General features: G+C 42.0%; 1 protein-coding gene across 2 annotated transcripts; it reads right to left on the bottom strand.

The window, feature by feature from the left end:
- Positions 1-1,864: 1,864 nt before the first annotated feature.
- On the bottom strand, positions 1,865-18,941 carry AK3 (adenylate kinase 3). Of its 2 annotated transcripts, none has more exons than XM_002924345.4 (5): positions 18,682-18,941; positions 9,741-9,860; positions 8,624-8,796; positions 7,956-8,074; positions 1,865-3,598 (listed from the first exon to the last, which is right to left on the bottom strand). In XM_002924345.4, exons 1-5 carry the CDS (start codon positions 18,836-18,838, stop codon positions 3,478-3,480), a joined length of 690 nt encoding a protein of 229 aa, XP_002924391.2. In that variant the 5' UTR covers positions 18,839-18,941; the 3' UTR covers positions 1,865-3,477. The 2 variants fall into 2 exon arrangements, with proteins under 2 accessions (XP_002924391.2, XP_034502999.1); XM_034647108.1 differs by lacking the exon at positions 1,865-3,598 and adding an exon at positions 3,635-5,350.
- Positions 18,942-18,947: the final 6 nt, after the last annotated feature.

The raw sequence follows: 18,947 nt of genomic DNA, 5'->3' as shown, positions 1-18,947 counted from the left end.
GATGAGTAACATTCCTATCCAGTTACACTGTTAGTGGGCTCTTTCCAATTTTGCATAAGCTCATAATGCCCTATAACTTATCTCTAGGAAAATTGGGTGTTCTTTTAGATTAACATTCCTGTTCCCCTTTTAAAAGTGAATTAACATGCTGACCAAAAAACGTGAGTCTGGTTTAGTAAGTGGATTTACTTACAGGATGAAAAAATTGATTGTGGATTTAGGCAGAGTGATCCTGAAATTAAGCATGGGGCATTTTCAGAGAAAAATAAGATGTCAATATACTGTTCTCAAGATCAGTCATGTGTTTTAGTGCTTAAATTAGTGTGGGACAGAGATGTATTTGTCAGGTTTAAGGTCATGCTGTTCATTTCAGTTTTGTCACTATATCATATACACATTTTAAAAATTCCTAAAATCCTTTGCGTCCATTTCCCGTCTGTAATAGATATTGTATACCATTTCACAGGTCTCTGAGAAGTGGACTCATGGAATAAGTATTTGCCTGCTTACTACGTAAGGTGATGGGGGGGTGGTTACGAAAATGAATAAACGTTGATTATGATTTGCTTAGCATCTAATAATGAAGTCAGACCATTCTCATAAGCCTTAAAGTTTTCTCTTTTCTAAGTATGAAAATGATTTAAAAAAAAATTCTTGCATCTTTCACTTGGTTTCTTAAAACAGCATGATTCTCTTCAAACACTTAAGAGTCCTTTGATAAAATATGAAACATCACCAAATTGATTTACTTTGGTAAAATCCTTCCAAAGTGCAATTTGGCATAAGTTTAACTTTACTCAGTGCTATATATATGGAAAAACCGTGATCATTATTGAGTTTAAAACACAAACACACAACAGAGTGGGGTATGCACTCTACAAAGCATATAAACTAATAACTTCCAAAATCAAAATCTTGAGTTGCAAAACTAAGAAAGCTATTTCTTTTGTCAATGAGAGGACACAACTTGTATGTTTTAAACATGTTTTAAAATACAAATTTATTCTCTCTGTTGGTTGCAAACATTATAGCAATTTAACCTTTGGTCTGTAATTACCATGATTTGTTTTTAACATAGGTAAGTTTTGTCACAAACTCTGGAGTGTCCAAGATATTTTGCTGGAATGCCATTGTAAATACTTGGGGGAAAAGTAGCTGTGGGCTGGGGTTTAGAAATTTGAGCGAGTGTGTCATCTATTTCAAATGGAATTGAGAAAATTTGTGGATGGTACTGTCAATTTGCATTTCCCACAGCATACCCTGCTTATGGAAAGTGTACCAAAATAACTGTGGTATTCTGGAACATAGGGTAATGGGTTGAGGAACTGTTCTCCTTAGCCTTTAAGGATGGTGGCTCCTCCTAGCCATGGCATTCGGCTCTAGACATATTTCCATGTGGCACATACATCATAGTGATGGCCATTGAGCATTGTGTTCTTTAGCAGGACGTGCTCCTCGGCAATGAGAGCCTTCATCAGAATGGTCTGACACCAACTCATGCAGCATAAAACAAGTTCTCTCTGTTTGCTTTAGTAAGTGCAGGTGTTCCCCAAAGCAATGATGTGTGTGCAAAACTTTGGGTGAAGTGTTTTGGGAGTAGGGAGGGAATAAATCTTTATTTTCAAAGCCATGTTCTTCCACCCCTCTTCTTGATTTCCAAATCTACGTGTGATAAGAAGGCCAATGTGCCTGCAATCCTGTAGCAGGAGATTGAGCTTCAAATGAAACCAGCCCATGTACTGTTGTGTGACAGTTATTAGAGAGCAGTCACCAATTCAGCAGCCAGTGAGACATCAGGGCAGCAGATCAGAGGGTAGGATGGAGTGGGCCCTGTGGAATACCGGAGACCAAGTAACACCCACAGTTCTCAAATTTAATTTTATTGTACGCCTGGTAACCCAGTGATAATTCATAAGCTTAGTAGTTCACAACAGTTTTAGAAAGCACATCATATTAACATTCAAATAAGGCGTTACAGAAAGTTGTAAAGAATTAAATGTGTCCTATAATCCTTGGTCCATTCTGAAAGATCAACATTAAATTTTTAAAACACATTAAACATTAAATTTTTAAAAAACAAAAGAAAAGCTTTCCCCCACAAAATACATAAAGAACCACTTGCTGGCATTTGTATTTTAAGTGCCCAGGATAACATGGGCCAGACGTTCAAAGGCAGTTATCAACAGCTTATACGAGGACTTGTTGCATTGGATTTAGCACCAAGTAAAGGAAGAGTAAATATGCCAGTGAAGATGTAGTCGGGTTTCTTCTCCGCCTCTCCTCGCCCCACTCTTCCTACCAGGCCACAGGCCAGAAGCGTGTATCCTTGTTGCCCCACTAAGAAAGCACATCATCTTCACGTTTAAATGGCTACTCAGCGTACACACACAGGCAGACGTCTCCCCCTGCCGGATGGTGGGGGTGGCAGGGAAGGAGAGCAGGTGTCCAGTGCTTTGATTAGGAATAAAGAACTCCTTCAGCAAACTCAATTACTTTACTGGTCCTTTTTAACCTTCCATGTAAATCCTTTTAACTACTAATTTGATTAGTTTGCTAATTTTGACTGTTTACTAATTAGGATTGTTTACGTGTGTCAAGGGAATTCTCCCCAGGCATACCTGATCTGTTTCTATGTCCTGAGGACCAAGTATGCTTACTTTACTTAGGGACATGGGTTTTCTTTTCTTTTCTTTTCTTTTCTTTTCTTTTCTTTTCTTTTCTTTTCTTTTCTTTTCTTTTCTTTTCTTTTTGTACTTTGTTACTCGTCACAGGAGACCATACACAGATCAAAAACAGAAACTGGCAAGTGGATCCTAAAGCACGCGGTTCTTAACCTGAGTTTTTTCCTATATGCTGATTTAGTAAGACTGAAAATTCTGAGTAAACTGAAGGTTTAACACCACAATAAATACAGTATATATGACAAAGCTTATTAGTTTCTTAGTGTAAAGGCAGCAGTGAATTTCATCCTGAAACTAATCTGCATATCTAGGTGCTTGTTTTCTAGAACTTGATAGACACAGTGTCTCACAAAACCATGTACCACAGTGCTAACGATGCCAGTTTTTTGGCATCAGTCTACACACATTTCTCTAATGAGATACTTTACCAAGAGACAGGGAATATTTTTTAGCTTTTCCAGAAAAATAAAATTTTTATCAACCAGTTTTTTGAACAAAAGTTACATTACAACCAATTGCTCTTTTAATTATGCTTTAGAAGATTTTTCAAAAGTTAAGACATATGATGTTTTTTTAATGGCACACCCCTAGAAGATACCTGGGTAAAACACACTAGACGAAAAGATGAATCTTAGTATTGGGCTCATTTGACACAGCCTCAGTTTCCAGAATAAAATCAGCAGAAGTGAAACCAATGTAACTGTCAGAATTCATACGTGCCAGTCTCAGAACAAGGAGCTTCTAAATGCACAGGCGAGGAGTCTCTGCTCCTCTTACTGGTGAGATGCACTTTTCCTCATGGAGTAACTGATGCTTTCCTGCTTATCTGTGGAACTTTTGTTTGTAGGAAAGCATAGACATGGGGCCAGATCTTGTCAGTTTCTGTTCCGGAGAAGGTTTCCAACACCCCCTTTCTCCTAAAAATGACACAAAAGAACACAGGTCTGACTCTTCCTGATGAGCTTTTTCAAAGTGATTTTTTTTTTCCAGGAGAAACTTTATTCATATCTTGGGTCATATTAAAATACTTCCAAAATCAAAAGAATATTAGTCAAATGTTTAACTAGACAGACTAGGCAAAGTGTCAGAAACAAAACAAAAAATCTGAAGGCGTTACTGCTAACAAAGCCATCCCCTAAGTAGCATCATATCATATACTTGTCATAAACCTATAATTTTCTATTTTAATTTAAACACTAGATTCAAAAGAAACAAAAACAGGATTTGGGTTTTGTTGTTGTTGTTTTGTAATTTGAGTAATGTGTTAGCAAATTGTTTAGCAAAATAAATCCTCCTAACTGATAAGGACCATAACACATTTAGAGGAAGAAGAAAGACCCCAGAGCCATATAGACACCACTGGACACTGCAGAGTTGCCCTGAGATCTATTTTGTTTTCAATGCATATCAAAGTTTTCAAAAATGACAGTTTCTTGTGATTACACCCTCTCGATTTGCTCAAATGCTTTGTCGGTCTGGCTGAGACACCACTCGTTGAAGAGCAGCTTGTGACTGACTGACGGGCCACATCTTCTGTATCACCTCCAGACAGACCCCTTTTGTTCAGTTGTAGTGTCATCCGATGACATGAAGCAAAGATCTTTCCCCCTATTTGGAATAGAATCTCAAAAGGACTCTCCCCCAATCTGGGTGTGCCATTCCAGACATTCGCAGGGTTCACTATCTCCTCCATGCCATTTGAAAGGTTCAAAACCCTTTTGGCTCCTTCCGCGATTTCCAGAATCTCACATTTAGACCATACGTTTCTTAGACTTGACCACACAACACATTTGGATCCAACAGTAAATCCTTCTCTGGTTGAGTTGAGACATGATCTTGTAAAGCATTATGGTGCTTCCTTCCAGTCTGGATTCTTCTTCAGAGACCAAAGTCAGTGATGAAATGGCATCTCTGTTTCTATACTCTCTAAATTCTTTATATACATTCATTTCAATCTGCACGTTGGGATCACGATTCCTACCGTGTAGATGCAACGGTAACCTATGCTGGTCCTCAGAACATTCCACGCAATGGCTTTCTTGTGTCTTCAGCACTCAGTGGTTCTTCACAAAAGATGATGATGTGAGGGGCGGCCGGCTGGCTCAGTGGGTGGCACATACGACTCCTGATCTTAGGGTCCTGAGTTCAAACTCCACGTGGGGGGTAGGGGAGGAGAGTTTTTTAAAAAATGATGTGGATTTTGGGGTCTCAGTAAGTACGGTCTGTGATCAGGAGAGAAAGGCATTGGTTTGGCATTGGTAAACCTAGATTTTAGTTTCACTTGTGTCCTGTGGCTTACGGAAATGGTCAGTTGAAAAACAGGAGCACTTACTTAGCACAAGCTCAGTGTTTTAAATATAATAGCTCACGTAATCCTTTCTAAAGCTCAGATTCTTTATTTTACTGATAAAACTGCGTGTTAGAAAGTAACAGCCCAGATTTCCAAACATGGGGCCTGTCACACAACCTTGGCTTTCTTTGTCTACTTACCCACTTGCAAAACTACTTCCTAATACTTGATGATGCTTCCTGCTTTTTGCCTTGGTTTATTTTTTCCTCTTTCGAATTTGGGGGGAAATGGTAATAAAAACTGTTTTTGTGTTTCTCCATTTTCCCCAAGCAGATTTGTATGGGTTGCCGCCACACCAGCAGCCAATGTCTCTTCACCCCTGGGGGTAAGATGGTGAGCAGGATCAGAATCCCAGGTTTGCTTTTCAAAACACACACTCCCTCCAGAAATTCTGGCATTCCTCCTCTTGCTTATCTTCCTCCTCCAACTCACACACAGTGTCTTAACGTCTGCCTAAGAGCAACTGAGGAACTCTGGTTTCTTTCTAAAAACAGACATCAGTCCTCCCCCTGCAACCTTTCACTTGACTTCCAAAGGCTTCCCTGAGGACAAAAGCATTCCTCTATGACCTTATAAAATTTGCCAGAGTTAAGACTAACTTTAAGTAACTCCCACTGTTGGGGCGCCTGGGTGGCTCAGTCGGTTAAGCATCTGACTCTTGTTTTTGGCTCAGGTCATGATCTCAGGGTCCTGGGATCGAGCCCTGCATTGGGCTCCCTGTTCAGTGGGGAGTCTGTTTGTCCCTCTCCCTCTGCCCCTCCCTCCCTCTGCTTGTGTTTTCTCTTTCTCGCTCTCAAATAAATAAAATTAAAAAAAAAAAAAAAAAAAACCTAGTGTAGACTAGGGTATCTCCTAAGATAGGGACCCAGATCATACGCTTCCTCTCTGCAGCCTTCCCAACTCCCCTCCCCACATTTGGACAGAAGAAACCCCTACTTCCACTGCATGAAGTGGTAACCTCTGTGAACAGCCTTGCAGTGTTCTTATCAGCCCAGCAACAATGTGCTCTCCCTCCTGGTTACTTTTGGGTGATTAACAAAACCGTGTTTGGGAAACAACACTTTTAAGCCAAACTCAGTCCATGAGATTTGGGTGGAACTCTCCCTACTCCCTAGCTTCCAGGATGGACATGATCAGAGGAAATTGGTGCCAACTCCAGGACTCTTTCTGGCAAAGAGGCCCTCTTTTCTGTTCAGTAGCTGAACTGGTAAGAGACAAGCTGGGATGCTGCAGGGCTCACATAAGGACGGCCCACCTGAGACTGAGGCCAGTGTGAAATAGTGGAGCTGAGCGTGCACAAGGCCTGGGGATGCTGTCTGAACACCTGGACCCAGGATCTACCTTTGGACTTCATAGGTAAAATAAATTCCCCTTTGCTGAAGTTAGTGTGAATGAGGTTCCTGATTGACAGAAGCACATATCCCATTGTATGGAATTACGATTTACCCAGCCCTCTGCCTCCCCCACATAGAGCAGGTGCAATTTCTTGGGGCCTAGCCTTGACCTGTGTGGACCAGTGTCAGCAGGGTAAATAAAAACAGCAACTACCACCATGGTGATTTATTGGTGCCAGGGCTGCGGTAAGCCTTTATGTGGATTCTCTCAATTCCCTTTACAGCCCTATCCAATAGGTGCTATTTAATACCACTCTGACTTAACACATGACGAATCTGAGGCACAAAGGTTGAATGAAGACTGTGCCCAGGGCCACACACATAGCTGGTCACCTGCAGAGCCAAGCTCATTATATAAACCACAAAGTTATAGTAACAGCGACTGGAGAAAGTGAACTGCCAGCTCTCTTGTAATTTCACCTGCCGGAAAGTACTACTCTAGAACAGTTGGGAGACTATGGCTTCAGAGGTCACTGCACGTGGTCCCCATTACACCAGCAGCAGCAGCCAACGATGATCCAGCGTCCACTACGCATCAGACACAGTTCTAGGAGTCACCCCTAGTAACGCGCTCTTTCGACCCTCCGTTCTTACCCCCATTTAAGCAAGAAGTTAAGACCAAGTTAATCAACAATGAGCTGGGGTCTGAACTCAGGCAGTCAGGATCCAGAATGTGCTCCAATCACAGCACTGGGCTGTCTTGACACTGAATCACTGTTCAGTTAGTGACTGTTAGGGAGGGAATTGGGATGCAATCACTCCTCCAGGAGCAGAGGGAAAGACTGGGTAAGCACACTGCACTCTTTCTTAGCCTGAGTCAAATATTTATTCAGCATAGTTCCCTTACTTGTTGTGGGATATGAATTCCCTAACGAGCAGACAAAATTGTGTTCGAACATAAGCTTTTAAAGACTATTAGCTAAATAAATGATCTGAGGATAGGTTGCAACCTAATGGCACGGGTAGCTGGCATTATCTGACTTGTCTCCCCAGCATCCACAGCAGCCCTCCCTCTACTTGACAGCAGAGTTTGGGGGGGACTCCCCACTCCAGGGGGCGACCAACCAGCCTATTCTCTTACAACCAGGAGCTGGTTCCAGAAAGGGCAGTAATCTAGGCCTAAAACAGTACAAGGCATTCCCTGACCACGGTGGCTGGTTCAAGCTGGTGCCACCTTCGTGACACGTGGGGCTCTTGTTCACCTGGAGGAAAGCTGACCCCTCAGCCCTCCATGAGAGAGGACGCCCTGCCTGCTCCTGGCAACTGCGTGCAACTATGCAGGAGTCTAAGGACACAGCAAATGCAAAGCTGAAAGAATGGCAGAACTCTGATCAAACCCAGTGGTGACTGAAGCCCACCCTGCCTTCCGGAATTCTTTCTTACATAAGCTAATACATTTCCTTTACTGTTTAAACCAATCTGAATCGGATCTTCTGGTATTTTCACATTTCCACTGTGAAGCATAGATAACCGAAAACTGACTTAGTAGCTTCATCACCTAAGACAAGTTCTGAAAAGTGACAAACTCACTGGTAATATTCCAGGACCGGCTGTGTTTGGACTTCATAAGCCTTCAGTCTCTTGACCACTGTCTCTGGCTTATCATCATCACGCTGAATGAGAGGCTCCCCAGTCAGGTCGTCAATGCCCTAAACGAGTTACAAGAGGCTGGAGTCAAACATATCTTTGAAGCATATTTGTATAAGCAGTTCAGTGATTTTTAGACATCTCTATGTAAGCACCAAGCACAAAAGTGTGCTTTTAAGTAAACAAACAAATCCAGAGACATCATTGCAGCACAGAGCCCTGAGACCCCAGGGTCATCTCCAGTATCAGTCCTTAGAGTTAAAAGGTTTCCTAAGCAGCCTCTCAGTAATTTCACATACACACAACATGACTCAGCAACAGCCTCGGAAGCCCAGCTGTAACCGCCGAATAAGCCACAGCAGTCACTAACCCTTCTTACCCCAACTCCTAACACACTCCGTGGCACAGAGTAGGAAATCGGTAAATGCCTCTGAATGAGTAACAAACCCCCATTGTTCCCACGGATTCCTTTACCAACAAGCTGAGTGCACTGGACACGTCCACCGCACCACGTGACCTGAGAACATTCCCTCAGAAGCAGGTGTCATAACCCTTAATGTCTGTGAGGGCAAGAGGAGTCAGAGACCGTCTGTGCCACCACCACGACTCACCACAGCTTTGGGAGGGTTGAATTCTATGTTATAGACTCGGCCGCTGGCGGGATGAATCCAGCGAGCAGTGAGACGCTGCTTAATGACCTCAAAGGGCACGTTCAGATTAATCACTGTGTCTATCTGATAAGCTCTATCCAGGGCTTCTGCCTGTGGAAGTGTCCTTGGAAAACCTTTACAAAGAAAAAGAAAAAAATAAAATAAAGGAAGGTTGGGAGGGGGACGAAGGAAGGGAATTAATTAATGTTGAACTATCCGAGGAAAAGCAGTACTACCCGGCAGGCTGATCACAGCTGTAGGGCGGCTATGGTGGTGATTCATTTTATGCATCAACTTGACTGGACCCATGGGGGTGCCTGGATACTGGTCAAACATTATCTGGGGTGTGTCTGTGAGACTGTTTTTGGAAGAGAGTATCATTTAATTCAGGAGACTGACTGAAGCAGATTGTTCTCCCTGATGTGGGTGGGCCTCACCTAACCCATGGAAGGCCTGGATAGACCAGAAGACCTGACCCTCCCCAATAAGGGGGAACTCCTCCTGCCTGACCACCCTTGAGCCGAGACACGGGCTTTTTCTGCCTCTGACTCAAATGGAAGCCAGCTCCTCCTGGGTCTCAAGCCTACTGGCCTTCAGACTGGAGCCTGACCACCCATGGGTTCTCCTGGGTCTCTACCCTGAAGATCTCGGGACCCATCAGCCTCCAACATCCCGTGAGCCAATTCCTAAAAATAAATGCCCCTCTCTCTCTTCAAAAACTAAAAATCAACCTGTCCTCAAGGATCCCGCCCACACCTCTCGCTGGAAAAAGTTTATAGCTGATTGCAAATTACTTTCCACCCTTCCTTCTCTCTCCTTATAAAATACCCTGAAAGGAGGGCACAAGGACTAGTCATCTGAAGGGAGCGTAGAAATCGTGCAGTACACTTCTGTCTTTCCCTTCAGATGAAGAAGCAGGCCCAGAGAAGATGACTGGCCTGAGGCCTCAGGGTGGTGAATGGCAGCACTCAGGCCCCCCCACCCCCACCCACCAGATGTGTGTCTGTAGCCACGAAATGCTCATTCTCTGCCCACGCTCATCATTCTGGACATCTGAAATGCTCCTAACACCACTTACCATCCAATAGCCAGCTATGCTGGGTGAGGTTTTTCAGCTCATGAAGGGCCAGCCGAGTCATGACATCATCTGGGATGAGCTTCCCTTGGTCAATGAAAGTCTTGGCTAACACACCAATTTCTACAGCAGAGGAGGGAGGGAAAAACCTATCAGCGAGCGTATTTGTTTTGTCCCATTCCAGGCCCCTAGGAAACCACTAGCCTAGAGATGACCTCTGGATAGCACTGTCATAAGAAAATGTGCATTGTCAACTATTGTGATAAAAACAGAAGTTGCAAAATAATCTATACCTATTTCAAATCCGCTGTTACATAAAAATATATAAATGCAAATGTATAGACAGAAAAAATACTAGAAAGCTACTGACACCATGTTAATAGCAGTCATCCCTATGTGATAAGTGATTTTTAATATATCTGCGCTGTTCTGTATTTTGTAAATTTTCTACCAGAAAAAATATACAGAATACTAGAAATTATTTTCTTTTTAAATAAGAACCTGACACAGTCATTATTTATAAGAGGCTCAGTGTAAGTGCTTGCTATGATGTTACTGTAGCTGCTGCTTATCATCTAAAATAGACGATGCTGTCACAATTCGGTTTTTGGCCAGATTAGCACGGTGTTCGTGTTGTATTTTACTAAACGCCCTGGAGAAGAATTCATGGACAATTGAAAAGTATTACCCACAATTTGATGTTCTTCTTACACAACAATATTTTGATTTGCTCATTTGTCACCAAACTATTTATACTGTATACATTAGGAACTGTAATACCATTGTAATCTTTGTGTATATAGGTTTCTTGTTTTGTTTTTTGTTTTAAAGATTTTATTTATTTATGTGACAGAGAGACAGCCAGCGAGAGAGGGAACACAGCAGGGGAGTGGGAGAGGAAGAAGCAGGCTCCCAGCAGAGGAGCCGGATGTGGGACTCGATCCTGGAACGCCAGGATCACGCCCTGGGCTGAAGGCAGACGCCTAACGACTGTGCCACCCAGGCGCCCCTCTTGTTTTTTTTAAGTAAGCTCCATGGGGCTTAAACTCACCACCCCAGGGTCAAGAGTTGCACGCTCTACAGACTGAGCCAGCCAGGTGCTCCTGTGTATACACAGTTTTATGTTCTTTTTTCACTTAGCATTATTTTGTAAATATTTTTCAGTGACTTTATATAGTTATTTTTGGTTAACTGTTTAACACCCCATCAATATATACCCAAGTTTGATATATAAAACATTATCACAGCAGGACTGTTGGACATTTAAATTATCTGAATTGGTCTTGGTTTTGCCCTACCACTGCTACTTTTAAGGATATTAATACCCTTGTTTTTCTTCTTTTTTCTGTTTTTTTTTTTTAAATTATTTCTGATGGATAACTTCCTAAGAGTCAGATTAAAAGGTCAAAGTATATGGCTGTTTCCATAATTCTTTTTTTTTTTAATTTTTTTTATTTATTTATGTGAGAGAGAGAGAGAGAGCCAGCGAGAGAGGGAACACAAGCAGGGGGAGTGGGGGAGGAAGAAGCAGGCTCCCAGCGGAGCAGGGAGCCCAATGTGGGGCTCGATCCCAGAACGCCAGGATCACGCCCTGAGCTGAAGACAGACGCTTAACGACTGAGCCACCCACGCGCCCCTGTTTCCATAATTCTTGGTATAAACTGCCACACGGACTTCAGAACAGATTCTAAATTGTCATCTGCATGAAACTTTAGGTTTTCACTAAGCACATTAACTGCATGGAATTGACAGGTGTACGGGCAGGGGTTACAAACTGTATCTGGAAGAGGGCATGGTTCCCTGGGATGGCGTTCAGGAAACTTTTAATAAAATGACCTGCTGTGAAGGTGCACAGACTTAGTATGTGTGCACCTCTCTGTCGCTCTGACCAGCTCTGACCACCGCTCTGGGGAAGCAGAGGTCAGCCTCATCACCCGTGTTTGGGGGGAAAAATGTAAAAATTTGCATTGCTTCAAGGCTGAGTCCCTAACACGGGGATTGGCCCCTTTGCTCACCTCTCACTCTTCAGACCAAGCCCTCTTGTAAGCCCTCAACTAATGACACCAAATGGAATGAGAGGATGGAACTCATTTTAAAAGTTCTTAATTTCATCAGTATAAAAATAGCATTAAGAAAAGATCATCTGATCTTGCCACTTCTGCTCAGCATTGTATCAGAGATTCTAGCCAGGGCACGCAGTCCAGAAAAAGAAATTAAAGGCATCCAGAAAGGAAGAAGTAAAACTATCTCTATTTGCAGATGAGGTGATCTTCTATATAGAAAATCCTAAAGAGTCCACGAAAAAAACTATTAGAACTAATGAATTCAGCAAAGTTGCACGATTTAAGATCAATATACAAAAAATTTAGCCTTCAACAGTCTGAAAAATAAAATTAAGAAAACAATTCCAGGGGCGTCTGGGTGGCACAGCGGTTGAGCGTCTGCCTTCGGCTCAGGGCGTGATCCCGGCGTTGTGGGATCGAGCCCCACATCAGGCTCTTCTGCAATGAGCCTGCTTCTTCCTCTCCCACTCCCCCTGCTTGTGTTCCCTCTCTCGCTGGCTGTCTCTATCTCTGTCGAATAAATAAATAAAATCTTTNAAAAAATTTAGCTTTCAACAGTCTGAAAAATAAAATTAAGAAAACAATTCCATTCACAATTACATCAAAAATAAAAATAAAAAAACTTAGCAATACATTTTTAAAAAGAAGTGTAAAATGGACTGTGTAAAAACTACAACATTGTTAAAAGAAATTAAAGACCTAACTAAAATGGAGAAACATCTCATATTGATGGATTAGAGAAGTTAATATTAAGATGGAAATAATCTCCAAAAATGACTAACAGATTTAATGGAATCCTATCAAAATCCCAGCTGGTGTCTTTGCAGAAACTGAGAAACTGATCCTAAAAATTATATGGAAATGCAAGGGACCCAGAACAGCTCATATTATCTTGAAAAAGAAGAAAGTTGGAGGACACACATTTTGGATTTCAAAACAGCAATCAAGACTGTGCAATACTGGCATAACAACAGACATATAGATCAATGGAACAGAACTGAGACTCCAGAAATAACCCCTCACATTTACCATCAGTTGGTTTTCAAGGAGGATACCAAGGCAATTCAGTGTGGGAAAGAACAGTCTTTTCAACAAATGCTGCTGGGACAACTGAATATCCAGACACAAGAGAATAAAGTTGGACCTCTTCCTCACACCAAATATAAAAATTAATATCAATCACAGACCTAAAGGTAAGAGCTAAAACTACAAACCTCTTAAAAGAAAACATAGGCATAAATCCTCATGACTATTCATCAGGCAATGATTTCTTAGACTTGAAGCCAAAAGCACAATCAACAAAAGAAAACACAGATGAACTGGATTCATTAAAATTAAAAACCTGTATGCTTCAAAGAACACCACAAAAGTGAAAAGATAATCCACTGAATGGGAGAAAATTTTTATAAATCTATATCTGATAAGGAACTTGTATTTATTTATTTATCATTATTATTTTTTAAGATTTTATTTATTTATTTGATGGAGAGAGAGACAGCCAGTGAGAGAGGGAACACAGGCAGGGGGAGTGGAAGAGCAAGAAGCAGGCTCCCAGAGGAGGAGCCTGATGTGGGGCTGGATCCCAGGACTCCACGATCATGCCCTGAGCTGAAGGCAGACACTTAACGACTGAGCCACCCAGGTGCCCCAGGAACTTGTGTTTAGACTATCTAAAGAATTCTTACAACAATAAAAGACATAATTCTTACACAATAAAAAGACAACCTATTTTTAAAAATGGGCAAAGGCTCTGAATACAAAAAGCAGTTACACAAATGGCCAATAAGTGCATGGAAAGATGCCCAACATGACTAGTCATTAAGGAAATACAAATGGAAACCACAATGAGATACCATTCTACACTCACCAGGATGACTACAGTCAAAGAGGCAGGTAATAACAAATGTTGGCAAGAATGCTGAGAAATGGAAACCCTCCTCTATCGCTGGTAGGGTTTTAAATGCTGCGGCCAAATTGGAAAAATACTGTGGCAGTTTTCAAAATGTTAAAAAGAGTTACCATTTTTTAAAAAAATTTATTTATTCATTTGAGAGAGAAAGACAGAGAGAGCACAAGCAGGGAGAGAGGCAGAGGGAGAGGAAGAAGCAGACTCCCCGCCGAGCTGGGAGCGCGACGTGGGGCTCGATCCCAGGACCCTGAGATCATGACCCGAGCCGAAGGCAGATGCTTAACCTTCTGAGCCACCCAGGTGCCCAAAAAGAGTTACCATCTTACCTAGCAATTGCATGCCAAGGTATACACACACACACACACACACACACACACACACACCCCAAGAGAAATTAGAACAGACATCTACACAAAAACTTATACACGAGGAGTGTTCATAGCAACATGATACACAATAGCCAAAAAGTGGAAACTCAACTGTCCACCAAGGGATGAATGGATAAATAAAATGATATATCTATACAAAATTATATCATTCAGCCATAAAAAGAAGTGAAGTACCGATATATGTTACAAAGTGGAAGAACTGGAAAACAAGTCCACCAACTCATGAATGGGTAAATAAAATCTGCTACATCCATCTGATGAAATACCACTCAGCGGTACCACGGATGGAGAACCAACACAGGCTACGACACGGGTGAACCTTGAAAACATCACGCTAAGTGAAAGAGGCCAGACACAAAGAACACATAGTGTATGAGTCCATCCGTATGAAATGTTCAGAATAGGCAAATCGAGAGAGGCAGAAAGTAGATTAGGGTTGCCAGGGGCTCAGATTGGGTGGGGGGAGGGGAGCAGGAGTGATTGCTGATGGGTATGAGGTTTCTTTGGGGAGGTAATGAAAATGTTCTAAAACAGACCACAGTATTGGTTGCACAGCTCTGTGCATATATGAAAGTCTATTAATTGTAAACTTCAAATGGGTAAAATATATGGTATATGAATTGGATCTCAATAAAGCTATTAAAAATGAGGCAATCCCTATAAAAAGCATGATTATGAAAGGAACAGAACATATTACCGTTTGCTGTCATTTATGTAAGAGAAAAACAAACAGGAAAGAACAGGTGACATTTGGTTGTATATACATGAAATAGCTCTAGAAGGATCATTTCACTAAATGCCCTTTTAAATTTTTTGGAATTCCCAACCATGTAAATAATTGCCTCTTATAAATTAGGGTTTTGGGTTTTTTTGCCATTACAAAAATAATTTGCCCTACTGTCAAAATCATTCTAATTAGGCATACCTATGTTGCATAGGCGTATATAATAAAAGTTTTTGTTGGAGAATCTTGGGAGCTGACAGACTTTGAAGATTATCTACTGAGTTCAACTTCCCCAACATATACATGAGCACAAAGGACATTCAAAAGCATCAGTCATCTAGCACAGGGTTCCCTCTTTGAGAAGCGCTAAGCTGCAAGGCAGTTTCTCAAACTTTGGGCAATCCCGTCGTGACCTCACAATTTCTGCCACGTAACTTTCTTCTGTGGGACCCAGCTTTTCAAATTAACAGATTATCATGTTCATAAAAAAAAAAAAAGATTTGGTGTGTTTGTTGCTTTTCAAATATCCTTTGAAATAAATAGATTAAAAAATTGTGTCCACCTAAAATGATCTCCTGACCATCAACACTGCATCAGGGAAAGAAAGTGTTTAGCGCTCAAGGAGGCCTGGATGTTCATCCTTGTCTCCCAGTAACTGCTGTTGATGATTGAGCGAATTCTTCAACCTCTCCTGAACTCAGGTGCTTATCTTTAAAACCAGAGGGCTGGCCTAATGTCTAAGGGTCAGGCTCCAGCCTCTTGACTCCAGGGTCAGTGCTGGCCACCATTACTCCATGTGTGCTCCTGTCAACAGGTGGCCTCATGTGTCCAGTGTCCTTGTCACATCTTCTGGGTTGATTTTAAACTTTAGCTATAAAATGCAGCTCTAGGTTATAAAACAGAGCATCCTCATGAAATAGTGGTTTGAGAGTAAACTGGTACCTTCCTTCTGCAGCACTATTTGACAGGACCACATTTATAGAAATTCCACACTAAGGATTTCATATTGGAAGGAAATAAGCAGAGGTGCTGCCAAGTGTTCATGAACAAAGAGGGTCATAACAGTATTTACTAGAGCAAAGAATGGTTAACAACATAGATGTCCGAAGATATGAAAAGGTTAAAATTAAATATCATTTTTGGGGCACCTGGGTGGCTCAGATGGTTAAGCGTCTGCCTTCTAAGCGTCTGCCTTCGGCTCAGGTCATGATCCTGGGGTCCTAAGACTGAGTCCCTCACCAGGGAGCCTGCTTCTCCCTCTCCCTCTGCCTGGCCCTCCCCCTGTTGCGCATGCATGCGTGCTCTCTCTCTCTAATAAATAAATAAAATCGTCCAAAACAAATGAAATTAAGTGTCATTTTTAAGACTGTTTTATCGTGTGTGGACATGCTCACAATAAGTGAGAAAAACAGGTATATGAGCAATCATTTAGAATGCAACAATTTTGCAAACACATACAAATGCAACAGGAAAAAACCATATAAAGCACTAAAGGGTTAATTATAATTGTTTCCGGGTGGTGGAATTATGAGGATTTTAATTCTCTTTTTTATATTCTCATGACATGTTTTTTCTTCCTTTATAATAAATATACCTTAATTTTAGTATCAAAAAACATGAAACTACTTTTTAATAAAAGACTATGTCGCTTTTTTGGCTCTGATCCTATGGGAAATATCCAATCCCACCAAAAAAGTAAATTAAATAAATTTAAAAAAATAAAAACCAAGAAGAGAAAAATGTTAGAAGAGAAAAATATTTATTGAGAATATATTCTTAGTCCTGAGATACAGAACATCTGTAATAACAATCTCTTGACATCTCCCTAAGCTCCATTTTCTGTTTTCTTCGTTAAAGAACTGCCATTTTTTAAGACCTTTTAAAGAAGGAGCAGGCACCCGAGGCGAGCTGGACTTCTTTGCAAGGGATGCTCCTCTCCCCTCCCTCCCTGTAGCCTCCCTTTCTCCACAGGGAGCCAGAAAAGGAACAGCGGGCCTGTCCGGGGATGTTAAGGATAAACAGAGCATTGTTTCTTAATTTTGAAAAAAGTTTACTACTTTGGCTTTCAATTTAATTTTTAAAAATGCTTTATGTTTTCACAAATCAGTGGAACCTTACCTCGCTGCGGAAAGTGTTCCTTAACCACACAGTTACACCTCACTGCTCAGTTATTTTTCTGAGAATCCCTTAGGCATTCTTTATGCCTTCCCACTTTGGATAACCTTACCCCCACCAGGTGCCTGGTTGGAGGCTGTTTATTGTTACCTAACTACTTAAGTATGTTGCATCAAAAACATTTAGCAAGCAGGCCAAACAATTTAACCTTTTGAAGAAGTGTTAACTGACCACAAAAAACTGCATACACTCTATGTTTCTTAAGCGATCAATGTTAGAAGAGAGAAAAACAGTCACTTGCCAGACTCAGTGCTGAACCAAAGAACTCCAAGAGACAAACTAAAGCATTGAGGTGGCTCTTTTTCTTTCAGTTACATTTTGAAAGACAAAAACCCCACCTAGAAATGATCTAGATTCAGCAGATACCTATACAAGCATGAACAGAAATGGATTTTTATGTTCTGATGTGGAAAAATATTCTAGATATAAAGTGGAAATACGCTGATGCAGAATACGTACACAGTACAACTGCACACTGCATAAAATAAGGGCTAGATATGTGTGTGTTTGTACACAAATACACATTTCTAAAAGGAAACACAAGGTCCTGTTCCCCTGTAAAGAATTGGACTCAGGGACAGAGAGAGGGCTTTACTTTTCATTTCATGTACTTCTGTCCTTTTTCCAATTCCTTTTTTACCTTGTGCAGGCATTAATTCTATAATTTTTTTAAAGTAGGTTCAAAATGAGTTCTGTTTTGGAAAATAAAGGTCAACACTTTTGAGGGGAAAATCCTCATCTTACTGTTGAATTTTAAAAACAGCTTTCTTGGGGCCCTGGCTGGCTCAGTCCGTACAGCGTGAGACTCTTGATCTCGGATATCCGGGTTGTGAGTTCAAGCCCCACGTTGGGCATAGAAATTACTTTAAAAAAATATTTTAATATCTTTTTTAGAAAAATAAAATAAATAAATAAAAACAGCTTTCTTAAGAGATAATTTGCTTAACATAAAATCCATCCGTTGTAAAGTATGAGTTTGTTGACTGGATTTGGTGCTGAATTTTAAGAATTTATTTGGCATGAGAAACAAAACAAACTTTCAGATAACTATGCACAAGAATAGCTTTCCTGTCTAAGAAATCTCTAGAGTATCAAAGATCTAAGCCAATTTTGTGACTGCAACGAGCACAAATAATAGCCGGCCTTCAGATTATGGGAGAAAGTTTGGATCCAGAAAATCCCAGAGTTTAACTAAAAAAAAAAAAGAAAAAAAAAAAAAAAAAAAAAAAAAAAAAGGAAGAGCAAACCCTTCAGGTCAAACTTCAGTTCTCCAGGTGAAAGGGCACGTGGAGAACAGGCCACAGTTCCTAAGGGAGCAGCAGCGACTGGACCTGGACATTCCTCTCAAACAAAGCCCAGCAGTTTACTTTAAATTTTGAACTTCGAACTTGGCCTAACTGTCTAGTCTTTTCCGCCAATAACCCGCCCAAAGCTGCCCAAACCTGAAGCTTTCGGGGCGCAATTGCTCAGCTGCCTAAGGTCTCTCCTCTGGGCGGCGGGAGGGGGATGCCGCGTCCGCATCCCTGGACCTGCATCCGGGAACCCGCATCCCGGGACCCGCATCCCCAGACCGGTATCCCCGGACTGGCATCCCGGTGCCCCACTTTCCCCGGACCCGCATCCCACCCCGCAAATCCCGGCCCGGGCGACGGCGCACCGCCACCCCTCCCGCCTGGGCTCCCACCTGTGCCCCGAAGCATGTTGTCTCGGAGCAGGTCCCCGCTGGAGAGGTGCTTCAGCGCGAAGTGTTTGGTGATGCGCGACGACACGGTGCCCTTGCCCGAGCCCGGCGCCCCCATGATCACCGCGCGCAGGAGCCGCGCGGACGCCCCCATGGCCATAAGGGAGCGGCCCGGGCCGCGGGCGCTGGAGACTCCGGCCTGGCTGCGCGCTCGCCCGGCTGCGAGGTGCGGGGCTGGCCGGCAGGCTGCGCCGCGCGCACAAGGCGGG

The sequence above is a fragment of the Ailuropoda melanoleuca genome, chromosome 17 (assembly GCF_002007445.2).
Source record: "Ailuropoda melanoleuca isolate Jingjing chromosome 17, ASM200744v2, whole genome shotgun sequence".
In the NCBI taxonomy this organism is placed as follows: domain Eukaryota; kingdom Metazoa; phylum Chordata; class Mammalia; order Carnivora; family Ursidae; genus Ailuropoda; species Ailuropoda melanoleuca.
Note: the sequence above shows the minus strand (reverse complement) of the source record. Positions and strands in the feature narration are given on the sequence as shown.

Excerpts from the sequence above, each read along its gene's own strand:
- AK3 (XM_034647108.1), bottom strand. The coding sequence starts at position 18,838 with ATGGCCATGGGGGCGTCCGCGCGGCTCCTGCGCGCGGTGATCATGGGG. Across the intron at positions 8,797-9,740 it reads GCATAGCTGGCTATTGGATG|GTTTTCCAAGGACACTTCCA; the intron begins GTAAGTGGTGTT and ends TTCTTTGTAAAG. Across the intron at positions 5,351-7,955 it reads CCGGTCCTGGAATATTACCA|GGGTGAAGAGACATTGGCTG; the intron begins GTGAGTTTGTCA and ends TCTTACCCCCAG.